Source organism: Salmo trutta, chromosome 9, assembly GCF_901001165.1.
Source record: "Salmo trutta chromosome 9, fSalTru1.1, whole genome shotgun sequence".
Classification (NCBI taxonomy): domain Eukaryota; kingdom Metazoa; phylum Chordata; class Actinopteri; order Salmoniformes; family Salmonidae; genus Salmo; species Salmo trutta.
In genome coordinates, this window is record NC_042965.1 from 9,760,065 (window position 1) to 9,777,395 (window position 17,331).

General features: G+C 43.0%; 1 protein-coding gene and 1 long non-coding RNA gene across 3 annotated transcripts in view; both read right to left on the reverse strand.

The window, feature by feature from the left end:
• Positions 1–771: 771 nt before the first annotated feature.
• Positions 772–3,087, reverse strand: LOC115199830 (uncharacterized). Its single transcript, XR_003879418.1, has 3 exons — positions 3,022–3,087; positions 2,200–2,268; positions 772–1,320 (listed from the first exon to the last, which is right to left on the reverse strand). It is a non-coding gene; the product is annotated as an uncharacterized LOC115199830 (long non-coding RNA).
• A 3,547-nt stretch (positions 3,088–6,634) lies between these two features.
• Positions 6,635–17,331, reverse strand: part of LOC115199829 (proprotein convertase subtilisin/kexin type 5) — a 49,860-nt gene continuing 39,163 nt past the window's right edge. The window contains exon 21 of one of the 2 annotated variants that reach the window (XM_029762318.1): positions 6,635–6,721. In XM_029762318.1, the coding sequence (XP_029618178.1) occupies positions 6,681–6,721 (41 nt within the window). In that variant the 3' untranslated portion in view covers positions 6,635–6,680. Of the gene's footprint in view, positions 6,722–14,940; positions 16,542–17,331 lie in introns of those variants that run through there. The other variant, XM_029762317.1, reaches the window with a different exon arrangement.

The window sequence follows — 17,331 nt, forward strand, 5'->3', positions numbered from 1 at the left end:
CATGCCAGCAGGCGACAGCATAGCATCACACAAAACCAGGCAGTCGCCTCTCCTACACCTATCTGCCCACTGTGGGGGATGAATATGATCTATTTGAACATACCAATGCAGCCTAATCCAATCCAAACTATCCTCTCCACATCCTCTCCACATGCGAAGTTCACCAAATTCAAACTACTCACAACCAGCTCAGCCCACAGATATCACAAAAACAGAGACCACTGGGTGAGTTCATCTGTCTCAAAACTGTCGCAATTAAAAAGTGTGAATAGGTGTTGGCTTACAAGAAGAGGGCGTACACTCATATTTGCTAAACCTAACCCAGACTTTTAATGATAACCTTGAGCATGACTTACAGTAACCAGGCCTGTAAATAACAGTAAGCCGCTAACCAAAACGCTCCGGCCTAATTCCCCTCCCAACCATCAGAGAGTTGCCCGGGATACGCCTTACCCTATTCCTGTCATCCCGTCAGCTCTCGGCAGCCAAAATATCCCAGGAGGAACAACAGGAGCAACAAAAGCTCATTCTTCAGCCGTGCCCAATAGGGCATTCCTGGGAGACATGGCTGCTTTCCCCCAGCGCAGCACTACGCAGCTAAGCGGCTAGCCCTCCCAGCACCCAAAAGCCAACACGGCATTAGATGACACTGCAGGGGGGAATAAGCCTCTACCTGGGAGAGCAATTATTCAGAGAGAGAGAGTGATTTCCTTCAGATCACACAGGCACACAAAGAATTTGAAAACAAATCCAATTTTGATAAACTCCCATATCAGGTGAAATACCACAGTGTTCCATCACAGCGGCAAGATTTGTGACCTGTTGCCACAAGAAAAGGTCAATCAGTGAAGGAGAAACACTGTTGTAAATAGAACCCATATTTTGTACTTCAACTATTTGCACGTTGTTAAAACACGGTATACAGCCATAATACAACAAATCTCCATTATTTTGTGTAATGTTTACCGTTCCTTTCTGAAAACGCCTCACATCGAGATTAATGGAGCACGGCAAGAGGAAAACTTCTACAGCTTTTCAAAACACACACACAAACCGAGGCGTAGACGTTACAAGCACACGCACGTTCAGTCAAATGCGCACGCACAAGCTGTATAAGCAAAGTCTTTGTTGGGTTACTCAGTCGTCCTGGGGAACAAGAGAGATGAAGTTCACAAGAGACCCGTAAGAGGTCATTATGTGGCTCCTGGTTCAGGTGCTATCACTCCCTACAGAGCGGGCTGGGGATCAGAACACAACCACAGCACTGTGTGCGCTATGCTCCACGAGGTGTAGGGAGAGTTTATGAAGACATCAAGACAACTGTAGAGAGAGAGAGAGAGAGAGAGAGAGAGAGAGAGAGAGAGAACACACTCAGAAATATCTGGTTCATCATATTACAGGCTCTTTCACTCCCCCTCAACTTACCCATATTTATATTTACATTTAATTTAACCTTTATTTAACTAGGCAAGTCAGTTGACAATGACGCCCTACTCCGGTCAAATCCGGACGACGCTGGGCCAATTGTGCGCCGACCTATGGAAGTGATACAGCCTTCTTAGCATCCTTACAGTTTGGAGAAGTTTCAGTTTAGATACGCACGTAATCAAAAACCTGCATGCGGCAGAGAGGGAGGGGGCTATAGACATGGGGGTCTGCTATCTCTATGAAAGGGGTCCACACGCGCTTGTTTTTTATCAACACACTGATTGCTCACTTCATCTCTTGACATTTTAGCCGGTGGAATCAAGTCCCACGGAACAATAATCTCTAAGTCTTCATCTGTGGCTTGTCTTTTATTTCAGAGGTTTATAATTACCAAAAGCGGGGGGGGGGGGGGGGGTGACGGTGAACAAAGACATTCCCCCCCATTATGAATAACATCTTGCATGTGCTTTTCTTAGTTCTGACTGAATAACACGGAATAATGGCCTTCTGGTATGGTGACGGGCTTCGCCCGAAATGGCCGAAGATGCAGACCTGGTATTCAGCCAGGGTGCAGGAAACGGAAATGGTTCCCACAGGAAGGTTTTGTGGGTCTGAAAGGATGTTAAGATGATCAGTATTATTGTAACACTTCTAAGTGTTAGTCTTCGGTCTTGGGGGGGGGGGGAATTTGAGGCAGTCTATTGTGGTCTATAGTAGTCTGAAGCGGGGGTCTAAAAGTAGAGTTCCGTAGACTCGCAAAGGTGTACTTACTCTGCAAACATTTCTTACAGCTGTCTTCACGGGGCAGGTAATCCTCATACTCTGGGTTCTCCACCTCACCTGTAGGATAGATACATCAAAGACATATGGATCTATCAACACTGGCACCACCGGAGCCACTCAAATGTCCAATACATTGCTTTATACTAAGTAGTATGCTAGCGTAGATATTGGAGTCATACATACTCATTGGACTATCAGGCGCACAGTAACATACCAACGCTATCTATGCCCAACGCTGAGACTCAGGTGAGATAGGGGTGGCTTTACAGCAGGGCAGAGTGGGAAAGGTGTTAAATGCAAGTGATGGGGCGTGAGCTGTGGCAGGTTTCAGGGCCCATGCAGGGGATCAGTTTGGACATGTCTGCCACATATGATAAGAAGCAGCCGCTTTCCTTGCAGATCTCTCTACCTCTTTCTGTTTTCTCCCTATCTCTCTGTTCTCTCTCTCTCTCCCTCTCTCTCTCTCTCTCTCTGTTCTCTCCTTCACTTTCTACCCCTCTCTGTTCTTTCTGTCTCTGTTCTCTCTCTCTCTCTCTCTCTCTCATTGACTTGTTATAGCCGTTTCTCTGTGGTTCTCAAACATTCTATCTGTCTCAGTCTCACAGACAGTCAATCTCTCCTGGGAGCAATAAGGCCAACAGACAAATATAAACAGAGTGGAGTACAACAGTAGAGTAAAGTTGCTGTGATGTAATCCCCCAAAATGTCGTAGAACAGAGAAGACGAAAGTAGATTCAAAGTGATAAGGGGAGAGAGAGAGAGAGAGAGACATAAGAGAACAAATGGTGTGTGCTCGGTGGGGTGTTTCACCTTCGCCACACTCCAGCGGAGTACACAGTCCGTCTCTGAGGTAGTGGGGCTGCAGTGGAGGCAGCGGTCAGCGCCGGAGCAAGGGTCACACAGCCTCCGCCAGGAGTGAAAGAAGCCCTCTGAACACTTGTCACAACACTCCCCTCTGTAGAGACACCCGCCTGTCTGGAACTTATCTAAGGCCAGGCGAAGAGACGCACAGTCAGTTTCATTAACACAAACACACTGACAGACAGTGAGTCAATGGGTCAGACATATAGACTGAATGACAGTTACCTACTAAGGTTGTAATGTTGGTGAGGACATGCCTTACAACAGGCCTACAAGCCCTCAGTCCAGCCTCTCTCAGCCTATTGCGGACAGTCTGAGGATTCTCTTGGCAAAGGAGAAATGCTCACTAACAGGGTTGTAAACTCATTTGTTCCCAAAAGTTGAGAGAAATATGTTTATTTTGTGAGTATGGAACATTTCTTGGATATTTTATTTCAGCTCATGAAACATTGGACCAACACTTTACATGTATTTCAGTCATGGTGTCAGAATTCACTGCTGTATTAAAGCAATTCAGAATGAACTTGTTGACATGCGCGATGTATTGTTGTCTCTACCTTCTTGCCCTTTGTGTTGTTGTCTGTGCATAATAATGTTTGTACCATGTTTTGTTCTGCTCCCATGATGTGTTGCTACCATGTTGTTGTCATGTTGTGTTTCTACCATGTTGTGTTGCTACCATGCTGTGTTGTTGTCTTAGGTCTCTCTTTATGTAGTGTTGTGTTGTCTCTCTTGTCGTGATGTGTGTTTTGTCCTATATTTTTAGGAGGCCTTTTGCCTTTTGGTAGGCCGTCATTGTAAATAAGAATTTGTTCTTAACTGACTTGCCTAGTTAAATAAAGATGAAATAAAAAGAAATAAATAAATATCCAGGCCAGCGCAGTGCAGCTCGTTAAAATAAACATGTTCTGTTGCAGATTCAAAGCCAGATTAACTCATTGCTGAATGTATCCATAATCATGAATGAGTAAGCATATTTATTTGACAAGAATCCACCTGGTCACCCATCAATCCCATCAAACACCCGAACTCCAACAATTACATTGTTTTAAAGAAATCAAAATAGTAAACAATGTATACATATGCCTTTTATACATTACATATAAATATCTGAATTTGAGTCAACATTAAATTATTTATTCATCAATGCCACAAACCTGGGACCATACTTCCCATAACCCAAAATATTGTATTTTCAGCTGTTTGAAGCTGGTGTACAAAACCAAAAGTAAAAGAGCAGAAATTAAACTCAAGAACGGGGTGCATAGAAATAACACACATAAAACAGATCTACCGCTTCTTAGACTTGCTTTCAATGATAATGAAATATCTATAACTAACATTTCTATGTGAATTTGGTTGGCTCGCCCAAAAATGTACTTATTGCAGCTTTAAAGAGGATGAGTGATCACAGCATTTCCACAAATTGAGCCATAGACAAGATGACGTAAGCATTGAGGACAGAATTTTGTTGACAACCTGGGGTTTTAGACTATATCTACTGTGTGTGAAGGATGGAAGAATCTTAACCCAGCTGTAGGTCCATTTGAGTGTGTGTGGTCACTTAGGCCTGCACATCAACCAGTACTAGGACCACTGGAGACTTAGGATGCTTGCTCAAAGCACTGCTTGAATGTCTTCGGGTCTGCCTCTGTAAAGGTCAAGTACAAAATGGAGGAAGTTCATCTGTGGCTTAGATTGAATTCAAAGTTGACAAATGATAAACTAAGCAATACGATGCAGAAACCTACTACACATATGAAAGACTGAACCACACAGGCCAGCACATTAGCCTACTCATGGGGAGAAACCTAAAGGCAAATTCAGTACCAACCAATACTACTGACTCCACAGACAGGACAGGTGTGGACCAGTGCTGCCTTGGCTGCAGGCTTCTGGTTCGCAGCTGCTTACATCTTCATAGCATCTGCCTCCATGGCATCAGTCAACAAGTTCAAGTTCAACTTGAGAGGGGAGCATGCGTTATATATCAACCCCCCCCCCAGTGGTATCCATAGTACAGAATAATGACTTATACGGGAGACAGCTCCAGATCTGAATGGCAGGAGTGTATATAAGCTTTTGTTCCAGGCCATACCTGATTACAAATCATAGCCGAATCTCCGTGATTCGGTATGTTGATTGTTTAAGTCTGGTGTTAGAGCTGCGCTGGTACAAAACGCTTCACGCACTCCTGCTCTTCAGGACTTCCTGCATTGACTGAAAAAGACCAAAGCAGGAGAACAGTGTTCCAGGTCGAAACAGCTTACCTAGTCGAGAGATGATAAGACTCAGGCAAACCCATTGATTCTGGAATAGAGAAGGTGCAAATAAGGTTTGCAATTTGGCATCAACAACATGACAGCAATTCTACCTAAAAAACAAACGTGTGAATACCAATTCAATTCAGGGATTGACTTTTTTTCTGTCCATTCCTAAAAGCATTTGGAGATTGGCATGTAGGCTATTTGGCACCATAGTTAGGCCATAAAGTTTAGGTTTAGCCTACGCACTTATGCCAGATAGCCTAAAATAATGAGATAAAAAAACTCAGTGTAACCTATAGATATAAATTGCACAAGAATGACACATGTATGGAGGTATTTTAAGGTATTGTTTTCTCTTTATTCAACCCGCACCGTCACCCACCAGCCTTCCATCCACACAGTATTTCATGACCCTAAACCTGCCCACCCTGCAAATATAACCACGGGGACTGCTGGTTAAAAGTCAAACCGTGCATCCCTAGGCTACTGCCTCTCAGACCTTTGCAACATTTGTTTCAATTTTCAAATGCGATCTCCACTACTACTGGCCCAGAGTCAGGACGAGACAGACAGCTTTTCTCTGAGTGGCGTAATCATGCGTCAGCATAGTTTTTATCCAAAGACATGTCACTAGAATAACAGGTCAAATGAAATGCAGCTGTTTAGCTGTCTCTCCAGTTTCAGTTTGAACTTGGAAGTGATTATGTTAGCTGTGTAGTTGGCTATAGCAAGAGAGAAGAGCCTGCAAAGCGTGCCAATAGAACGAACCGCAATGGAACGAACAACGAGTCAGTTTGACTGGCAACCCTAGATTTGTGTCGGGGACTACAGTATAATCTCGCGGAGGGATGAAATAGTACCATATAAATACATTTTTCAAAATAACATTTTCATTTAATTGGTAACTCTGTTGTAGAGAAGCAATTGTGCCACGCCCTCTCATATAAAATTACTTTAATGTGTGCTTCATAATACACAGTTGACGTAAAATCGTTACCTTATATAGAATTCCAATAATAATATCGACATGAAAAGTATTTGGGGTTTTGTATCTACCAGACATGATCATTATTCCTCAAAACATTAGTTTTGTTAAGGCTGAACTTCCAAAGTGACGTTTAATCAAATAACATGATGTTCAGTCATCTCACAGACATTCAGTGTATCGAAAGGTGCACCAAGGTCTAAACTTGTCCAATACAAGACCCTTGTTTTCGGTTTCAGTTGCAATTTTGTAACGTGTGCACTAATGAATATGACCCATTCTCTAATCCACTGCAGTGTGTCCATCACCTGCTGGATGGGCAGCTCGTGCAGTCTTCCTTCTCAGGACCTGTACACTTATAGCAGGTGGCATTTCCAATACTTGCTCAGGTACTCACCTGAAAACAGAGAGGGAGAATATAGTTACACTACCCTACCTAGGACCTACTAGGACTCGTCTCACACACCCGACACCTACTCCACATCTGTGGTATGACAAATACCCTTTTTAGACTACCGAGTTGAGCAGTGTCATGCCGGAACGAGATGCACTACGTTGGCCTGGTTATTTCTTTCTTTTTATTTCATCTTTATTTAACTAGGCAAGTCAGTTACGAACAAATTCTTACTTACAATGACGGCCTACCAAAATGCAAAAAGGCCTCCTGCGGGGACGAGGGCTGGGATAAAAATAAAAAATATATAGAAATATCGGACAGAACACACATCACGACAAGAAAGACAACACAACACTACATAAAGAGAGACCTAAGACAACAACATAGCAAGGCAGAAACACTTGACAACACAGCATCGTAGCAACACAACATGGTAGCAGCACAAAACATGGTACAAACATTGTTGGGCACAGACAACAGCACAAAGGGCAAGAAGGTAGAGATACACTGTCCAATTTGAGTGTCTGTTGCAGCTCGTTCCAGTCGCTAGCTGCAGCGAACTGAAAAGAGGAGCGACCCAGGGATGTGTGTGCTTTGGGAACCTTTAACAGAATTGAGCCTTTTCTGGGTGTTTGGAGTCATACCTTGTGGGATTGGTAATAATCTGAGAAAGATTTAGGGAGCCCCATTGCTTTAGGACTTGGTCAGGTGGTTAGAGCATGTCCCAGTTTAGGTCACTTAGCAGGACAAATTCAGACTTGGTGTAAGGGGCCAGGAGAGAGCTTAGGGCAGATAGGGTACAGGCCGGTGCTGATGGAGGACGATAGCACCCAGCAACAGTCAACAAAGAGCTATTTGAAAGTTTAATGTTTAAAACCAGCAAATCAAATTGTTTGGGGACAGACTTGGTGGAGACAACTGAGCACTGAAGGTGGTCCTTGGTAAAGATTGCCACTCCCCACACTTTGGAAGATTTGTTTTGTTGAAAAAGGTTATAACCAGAAAGGTTAACATCAGTATTCAAAACACTCTTCCTTAACCACGTCTCAGTAATGACCAACACATCTGGATTGGAGTTGTGAACCCACACTTTCAATTGATCCATTTTAGGTAATAAGCTTCTAGTGTTAATGTGCAGAAAACCCAGGCTTTTACGAGAGCAGAAATCAGTGAAGCAGATATCAGAGCACAAGTCAGAATTGGGGCAAGCAACAGCAGATAGGCCAGGGTGTACATGCACATTTCCAGATATCATCAGCAGTAATACAGTCAGGGCACGGCATAGTACAGGGAGAGCTCTGCAGTGCTGATTTATGACATCTGAATGTGCATCAGATGGCAACAAGATCCTATTGTACAGCAATTTCATCAGGTAACATGAACACAAAGCCAGCGAGAGGTGGTTGAATAGGATGGGAGGCCAAAAGTCCGTGTAACTAATAGAGAGTCAGAGTCCCGAGTGTGGGAACAAACATAGTCTGTCCCACGGTTGGGTGAACAAGAAAGTTCATAGTCAACAAAGCATGCAGAAGTCATGAGGCAAATAGCAAAATAGCAAAATGCACAAGAACAAAATATAATATATAATGACTTGGGGCTAGCCATTGCATCCATCATAGTTGAAGCCAGTTGAAGACAATAACTCTCTGCACCACGACAACATAAGCCAAATGGTAACATTTTATTGGTCAGGTCACTACTACTACTGCTACAATTAGGCTTTTAACAGAAAGTCAGAGCCCACAGTCAGCAACCTCGCACTGCTACCCTCGGATGTTCCCTCTAAGCTGCGGGCCTGCTTTGGCAGAAGAAATATCAGCCCTGAAATATCCGCCCGCGGAGAGAAGCACGAGACTGAACTTCACTCAACTTTCTAGAGTTTTCCCCTTTACTGTGGGAATTGTGATCAAATCAATGCACTATTAGCCACTTTCAATGCAACATACTGAAACAATGCAAAACTAAATATTCAAGAGATTTTGTTGTAGTCAGAACGCATCAGCTTAGGATTCTATTGCATTGACAGGCATGACTCAGGCCCGTATTCTATACAGACCGGTGCACCATAACCAATCAGAGATGCAGTAGGCCTATATGTAAATAGACCATTGCCATATATGGATCTGTGCCATTCACTTTGAACTGGACTGTTTTTACAGCATGAGCTGTCATGAGTAGATGCGCTTGTTTTGAGATCAAAGCGAGAGCTGCATGCAGCGGCATGTGCACATTTGTACATTTGTTCATATACTTTGCTAGTTAATGAGTTATTAGCCCAGTTCATTTGTAGTCAGCAATGGGGGAGTGATTGCTTCTTAGAAGAGCACAATGAGTGCATTTCCAGACATCATTCAAAGTCAGGTAAATATTATTTTTTTTGTCTTAAAGGGGCAGTGCTGTATTTTGAGCCTGGCTTGAATAAGCTAAGTACCCAATAGACAGAGGGTAGCATAATTTGTCTGATTCTCTGTAATAATGTTATGGGAATAAATTAGTAAATTGGTTTCTTGCATCAAACAACACATTTTCAGTCACCTCCTTGTCTGAAGGACAGGTGGATAAACAGGTTAATGTCAAACCCTGCATGGTTTTTTTCAAAAGACTCATGGAATGTAGGCCTACATTGAACACCTGTCACGCCCTGATCTGTTTCACCTGTCCTTGTGCTTGTCTCCACCCCCCTCCAGGTGTCACCCATCTTCCCTATCATCCCCTGTGTATTTATACCTTTGTTCTCTGTCTGTTTGTTGCCAGTTCGTCTTGTTCGTTCAAGCTAACCAACGTTTTTCCTGTCTACTCCTATTGTTTTCCCCGTCCACTCCTATCGTTTTCCCCAGCCTCTCTTTTGCTCCACCTCTGGATTACTGAACTCTGCCTGTCCCTGACCCTGAGCCTGCCTGTCGTCCTGTATCTTTGCACCACCTCTGGATTACTGAACTCTGCCTGTCCCTGACCCTGAGCCTGCCTGCCGTCCTGTATCTTTGCAGCACCTCTGGATTACTGAACTCTGCCTGTCCCTGACCCTGAGCCTGCCTGCCGTCCTGTATCTTTGCTCCACCTCTGGATTACTGAACTCTGCCTGTCCCTGACCCTGAGCCTGCCTGCCGTCCTGTATCTTTGCACCACCTCTGGATTACTGAACTCTGCCTGTCCCTGAGCCTGCCTGTCGTCCTGTATCTTTGCACCACCTCTGGATTACTGAACCCTGCCTGTCCCTGACCCTGAGTCCGCCTGTCGTCCTGTATCTTTGCCTTACCCTGGATCTTCAACCCCTACCTGCCTTGACCTGTCTTTGCCTGCCCCTGTTGCCACAATAAACAGTGTTATCTTGACAGTCTGAATCTGGGTCTTACCTTGATTCCTGATAACACCACACAATGGCTGCTATTGTAGCCTGAATGATAGAACAGCTATTTCCATGTTAAAATGTTCTGGGATGCATTTTCTCCATTGTTTTTGATGGCAGGCCTACGTTATGATCAAATAGCCACAGTAGCCTACTTGACCACTGTTAAAACTAACTTAAAGCCGGTACAGCCTCAGTGTTCACAGTAAACGCACGCCGGAAGTTGCACCAAATTTTCACAATGTTAGAGGGAACATTGGCTGTGACACCCCCACTCCAGCCCCCACCCTCTGTCAGTCATGTCCTACCACACGTGGGGGGCGGGTCACAGCCTTCCGAGGGTAGCAGTGCGAGGTTGCTGACTGTGTGCTCTGGCTTTCTGAGAAAAGCTGAATTGTTTTCAGGGACAAAACAAAAGCATCTCTTTGTGCTAGAAATACAGTGGGCAGAAGCTCCCGTTCAGATGAGCCTGGGCTACTGCCATACAAATAGCCCCTCTCCCCAACACACACACACACGGGAGGGGTGGAACAAAACTCAGGGAGAGAAACTAAACTCGACAAACGCAAACGACTATAACCGCTCAAAGAAGGAAAGAAAGTGTCACTTTGGAGAACAGGAGTTGTTGGAGTGATGCAGTTAGCTGACCTTCAGAGGGCAATCTCTGACAGCAGAAAAATAATTTTGCACTGCCTGTTATGGACCCTAGATACCAGACCTGGATTCCTATTTACAGTGCGTTTGGAAAGTATTCAGACCCCTTGACTTTTCCACATTTTATTACGTTACAGCCTTATTCTAAAATGGATTAAATAAAAATGATCTAAACACAATACCCCTTAATGACAAAGCAAACAGGTTTTTAGAAATTATTGCACATTTATTTAAAAAAATCAGAAATACCTTATTTACATAAGTATTCAGACCCTTTGCTATGAGAATTAAATTGATTGGACATGATTTGGAAAGGAACACACCTGTCTATATAAGGTCCCACAGTTAACAGTGCATGTCAGAGCAAAAACCAAGCCATGAGGTCGAAGGAATTGTCTGTAGAGCTTCGCGACAGGATCGTGTCGGGGCACAGATCTGAGGAAGGGTAACCAAAAAGATTTCTGCTGCATTGAAGGTCCCCACGAACACAGTGGCCTCCATCATTCTTAAATGGAAGAAGTTTGTAACTACCAAGAATCTTCCTAAAGCTGGCCGCCCAGCCAAACTGACCAATCAGGGGAGCAGGGCCTTGGTCAGGGAGGTGACCAAGAACCCAATGGTCACTCTGACAGAGCTACAGAGTTCCTCTGTGGAGATGGGAGAACCTCCCAGAAGGACAAACATCTCTGTAGCCCTCCACCAATCAGGCTTTTATGGTAGAGTGGCCAGACGGAAGCCACTGCTCAGTAAAAGGCACATGACAGCCCCCTTGGAGTTTGCCAACAGGCACCTAAAGGACTCTCAGACCAGGAGAAACAAGATTCTAGTGGTCTGATGAAATCATGATTTAAATCTTTGGCCTGAATGCCAAGCGTCACGTCTGGAGGAAACCTGGTACCATCCCTACGGTGAAGCATGGTGCTGGCAGCATCATGCTGTTGGGATGTTTTTCAGGGGCAGGGACTGGGAGACTAGTCAGGACGGAGGCAAAGATGAACGGAGCAAAGTACAGAGAGATCCTTGATGAAAACGTGCTCCAGAGCGCTCTGGACATCAGACTGGGAAGAAGGTTCACCTGGAAAAAGTAAAGGGGTCTGAATACTTTCCGAATGCACTGCATATCATTCACAAGTATTCTTGATTTAATCTCTACATATACTAAATAATATACAGTACCAGTCAAAAGTTTGGACACACCTACTCATTCAGGGGTTTTTCTTCATTTTTACTATTTTCTACATTGGATAATAATAGTGAAGACATCAAAACTATGAAATAACACATAAGGAATCATGTAGTAACCAAAAAAGTGTTAAAGAAATCAAAATATATTTTATATTCTTCAAAGTAGCCACCCTTTGCCTTGATGACAGCTTTGCGCACTCTTGTCATTCTCTCAACAAGCTTCACCAGGAATGCTTTTCCAACAGTCTTGAAAGAGTTCCCACATATGCTGAGCACTTGTTGGCTGCTTTTCCTTTGCTCCGCGGTCCAACTCATCCCAAACCATCCCAATTGGGTTGAGGTCGGGTGATTGTGGAGGCCAGGTCATCTGATGCAGCACTCCATCACTCTCCTTCTTGGTCAAATAGCCCTTACACAGCCTGGAGGTGTGTTGGGTCATTGTCCTGTTCAAAAACAAATGATGCTCCCACTAAGCGCAAACCTGATGGGATGGCGTACCGCTGCAGAATACTGTGGTAATCATGCTGGTTAAGAGTGCCTTGAATTCTACAGTGTCCCCAGCAAAGCACCCCCACAACATCACACCTTCTCCTCCATGCTTCATGGTGGGAAACACACATGCGGAGATCATCCGTTCACCTACTCTGCATCTCACAAAGACACGGCGGTTGGAACCAAAAATCTCACATTTGGGCTCATCAGACCAAAGGGCAGATTTCCACCAGTCTAATGTCCATTGCTCGTGTTTCTTGGCACAAGCAAGTCTCTTCTTCTTATTAGTGTCCTTTAGTAGTGGTTTCTTTGCAGCAATTCGACCATGAAGGCCTGATTCACGCAGTCTCCTCTGAACAGTTGAAGTTGAGATGTGTCTGTTACTTTAACTTTGTGAAGAATTTCTTTGGCTGCAATCTGAGGTGCAGTTAACTCTCGTGAACTTATTCTATGCAGCAGATGTAACTCTGGGTCTTCCTTTCCTGTGACGGTCCTCATGATAGCTAATTTCATCATAGCTCTTGATGGTTTTTGCGACTGCACTACTCAAAGTTCTTGAAATGTTCCACATTGACTGACCTTCATGTCTTAAAGTAATGATGGACTGTTGTTTCTCTTTGCTCCCGAGTGGTGCAGCGGTCTAAGGCACTGCATCTCAGTGCAAGAGGCGTCACTGCAGTCTCTGGTTTGAATCCAGGCTCTATCACATCCGGCCGTGATTGGGAGTCCCATTGGGCGACGCACAATTGGCCCAGTGTCGTCCGGGTTTGGCCGGGGTAGGCTGTCATTGTAAATAATAATGTGTTCTTAACTGACTTGCCTAGTTAAATGTTAAATAAAAATAAATGATTTGAGCTGTTCTTGCCATAATATGGACTTGGTCTTTAACCAAATAGGGCTATCTTCTGTATACCACCCCTACCTTGTCACAACACAACTGATTGGCTCAAATGCATTAAGGAAGGAAATTCGCCAAATTGACTTTTAACAAGGCACACCTGTTAATTGAAATGAAGCTGGTTCAGAGAATGCCAAGAGTGTGTAAAGCTGTCATCATGGCAAAGGGTGGCTACTTTGAACAATCTCAAATATATTTGGATTTGTTTAACACTTTTTTGGTTATTACATGATTCCATGTGTTATTTCATAGTTTATGTCTTCACTATTATTCTACAATGTAGAAAATAGTAAAAATGAAGAAAAACCCCTGAATGAGTAGGTGTGTCCAAACTTTTGACTGGTACTGTATATTATTTAGTATATGTAGAGATTAAATCAAGAATACCTGTGAATGATATGCAGTGCATTCGGAAAGTATTCAGACCCCTTTACTTTTTCCAGGTGAACCTTGAATGAGTAGGTGTGTCCAAACTTTTGACTGGTGCTGCATATGTGTGAAATGTGTTTTGATTTAGAATGGATCATTATCATGCACCTGTATTGAAACAGGGGCAGCGGGAAAAAATACATGTCATCTATGTACTTAAATAGCGAACTGGTTCACTTTCATGCCAGCCAGGTAGGCTATACTCCTGTTGTAAAGAGAAGCAATGTGCTTAATATTAGGAAAGTTGAGAAATAAATATAGGAGACCTAGCCTCTAGAAAGCTAATGGGATCCTCTTTTTAATAGAGGCCATGAAGTGTTTGACTCGATTTTCCATTGATGTCAGAGTGATTAGAGGGACAATAGAGTGCTGAGTACCAGGCAGTTAGCAAGTTTGGTATGTTTCTAATGACCATCAGCAGCATCAGATCTTGGAGAAGCCTTATTACTGTGACTAAGCGGTCATGACTCGTGACCGCCAGCGTGGCGGTAATACGGTCTACGTAACAGCCATTAGCTGATGCCGAAAAATTTAATAATTTGCCTACTTCACCCATTATTTTCTTTTTGCAAAAAATGTTTTGTGTAGTTCCAGTAGTTAGCTGCATGGCAAAAAAAAGTAATTAACTATTAAAAACACTACGTAGATTTTAATGTGTTTGACAAAAGTCTCTTCGGATAAAAATGTCTGCTAATGGAAACAAATACAATTATATTAGATACATCCTGTAACTTCTTGCTAAAACTTGAACTTACAGGAACATAATGTTGAGTAAGGAACAGGCTGGGAGGTTTATCATATAACCAGTGTTGTGTTCATTAGGGCTCACAACAGAAAACGTTTTATAACTTTTCATAATGTAAACTAAAATGTGCATTTCTTATAAAACAAGTCCAGGTAGTCCCTCCCGGTTTCAGCTAGTTATTTTTTCCATTTTGTGTCTAATAAACACGACCCAGATGAAGTGGGGAAATGATTATGTTCACCACGACCATAAATGACCAACAGAGCCTGGCAGAAAAAACGACAAAAAGATTAACCATTTTAATTTAAAAAAACATTGAAGTAAAAAAAAATCCCAGACTTGGTCTTTGAGGAGTAATGCCATTAATATATAAATAAATAACATTGACACTGGTGTACAATAAAAACAACCTAGTACTCTGATACTAACTAATAAAATCTAACTAATCTTCAACAATGACCAAGAATACATTTTTGTTCATCCAAAGGGATCAATCAATTTTTATTTCAAATCAAAAGATAAATCAGTACAACACGACTACAGTAATTGTTCAAAAAGGTAGAAACCCACATTGAGAATCTTTATTGGAATACAGTGCTGTAACCACTTCGGTATTCATTCTAGAACAGGATTTCTCAACAGGTTTTTCTCAACCACTACAAAGTCGAGTTCCATAGCCTGTATGTGACAGAGACAGACCGTGGTTACATTTTGCAGCACCAACCATTGTCGTGGACTCTCAGAGGGGCTTACAACCTGAGTCGTGTTCATCAGAGCACACAACAGAAAACATTTCAATACGTCATGCAATCTGTTTTCTTCCATTTGGTGCCTAATGAGCATGACCTTTATGAAATGCATGCCGTTTGCTAAAGTGTCATGGACATGTCTTGAATGTGTGGCAGCTCGCAAGGATAGAATAACATTGAAATGAAGTCCACCAAAAACATCTATCATATCAAAATTGTTAGATGATCAAGGTCAATACAGTACCAACTCTGTTTGAATGCAATGACATAACCGTGCAATGTTGTGGAATAAAGCCCTGATAGTGCTGCTGTTTGTGAAAGTGCAATGGCCCCATAGTCTCATGTAGCAGTAAGATATGGGTCATGTTCATTAGGACACGCAATGAAAAAAATGTGTAAAAAAAAAAAAATGTGTTTCCTATTGGACGAGGTAGTCCCTACCTGTTTAAGTCATTTTTCTTACGTTTTGTGCCTAATAAACATGACCCCGATTTATGTAATGTAGTGTGGAATGATTTGTCTGAACCTAAGTGAGTCAAAGGTACCTGTAACATTTTCTCTCTCACACGCACACACTACCTGAAACATAGATGACAGTTTAGCAACCTCTAATTCCTGTGGCACACAATGGCTACATGTAGAATGGGGACATGATTTTCGCAACTATCAATTCAAGTGTTTGCACAATCCTGCTGTGTGCGTGCGCGCGCGCGCGTTCATGTGCGCATGTATCCTCACTTGGCAGATAGCAAACTTAACCCAGACAGTTTTCACATTATTGAGTGAGCTTTTAAGTTTATTTACAAAAACACAGCCCGGAGTTGGTACGTTCATCAGCTTTCACCTGCGCGTCATTAATCTTGACGAGGAGGGGAACATGAAGGGAAACAGATTCACAAGGTTCCTCCTGCAACCTACACATCCTACACTGGAAAAGGGTACAATTATTTTGGCATCGATGCTTTGGTCACAAAATACCGACACATTATATTTGTTTTCATTTTTTTTTAGTAAGGCCCAGTCGCTACTGTCGCCCTGACCACATGTCCCAGAACAGGAAAAAGGTAGGTTTGTTGTAGTTCTGTCATCACACCTCCGACGTAGTCCCTTAAGAGGCACATATTTTCTTATAAATTATGTAACTGAGTGAGCAGGCTGGGGTAGAGGGGTGCCGCCCCCCCCCCATCCCCTTCGCGGGATGTCCAGTCACCCTTTTAGCGAGCATGTTCTACAGCACAGTTGCTGCAGCACTTTCCGCTGGCACAGATTGTTCTTTTTTACGAGCACACAGAAACTGCCTTCCGCCCAAGACTCTTCATTTGCTTTCCACAGACCAGGAAGAAGAGACGACGACACGCAGAGCCGTGGGATTGGTCAGGAGAGGGGTCAGGTGACAGATTTTGATCCATCAGAGATGTGATGTTCATTGGAGGGGAAAGATTGTAGTCCAGCAGGAATGATTGGATCCATGTCAGAAAGTTAAACAGACATTTTGGGAAAAATAGAAAAACATTTCAATCAGTTTCAAATAGGGACAATTTCAAGTGATTTTTCATCAGAGATGACTTTGCACACAAAAAGTGGGTCGCCAGTCTGTTGTAACCTCAATTTGAAATAATGGACATTTAAACTTGCAGTGCACTCAAAAACCAAGAGAGAGTCTTGAGTTGATTACAAGCTGAAGTGATTCATTACCAGATAGTCAATAAAACACTTTCTCTTGGTCTCATGGACAGACTGTATTCAAAGTGTCATCCCCAATGAGAACATCTTAAGAAAGTTCTTGACCATAGATGCCACAAATCCTGTTTAATTAACTACAGTACAAAAAACACTCTAGTACAGTAGGTAGAGTTTGTTTTACGAACCACCAATAAACTCAAAAGCAGAAGGCAAAGAAATGGATTGGCCTTAACGCCGATGCCCACTTGTTCACAGACGCAATAATGGCAAAGATAGGGGTGGGCTTTCTTTTCAACTCTATGGTCACGACTCACAAACACCATCATGTCTCGCAGACAAATGGGCCCTGTAGGTTAGGGCTGAAAAGGTTAGCTGGGTCACCGGAATGCCAAAAACATTTTAAACATGCACAATTTAGACAAGATGTAA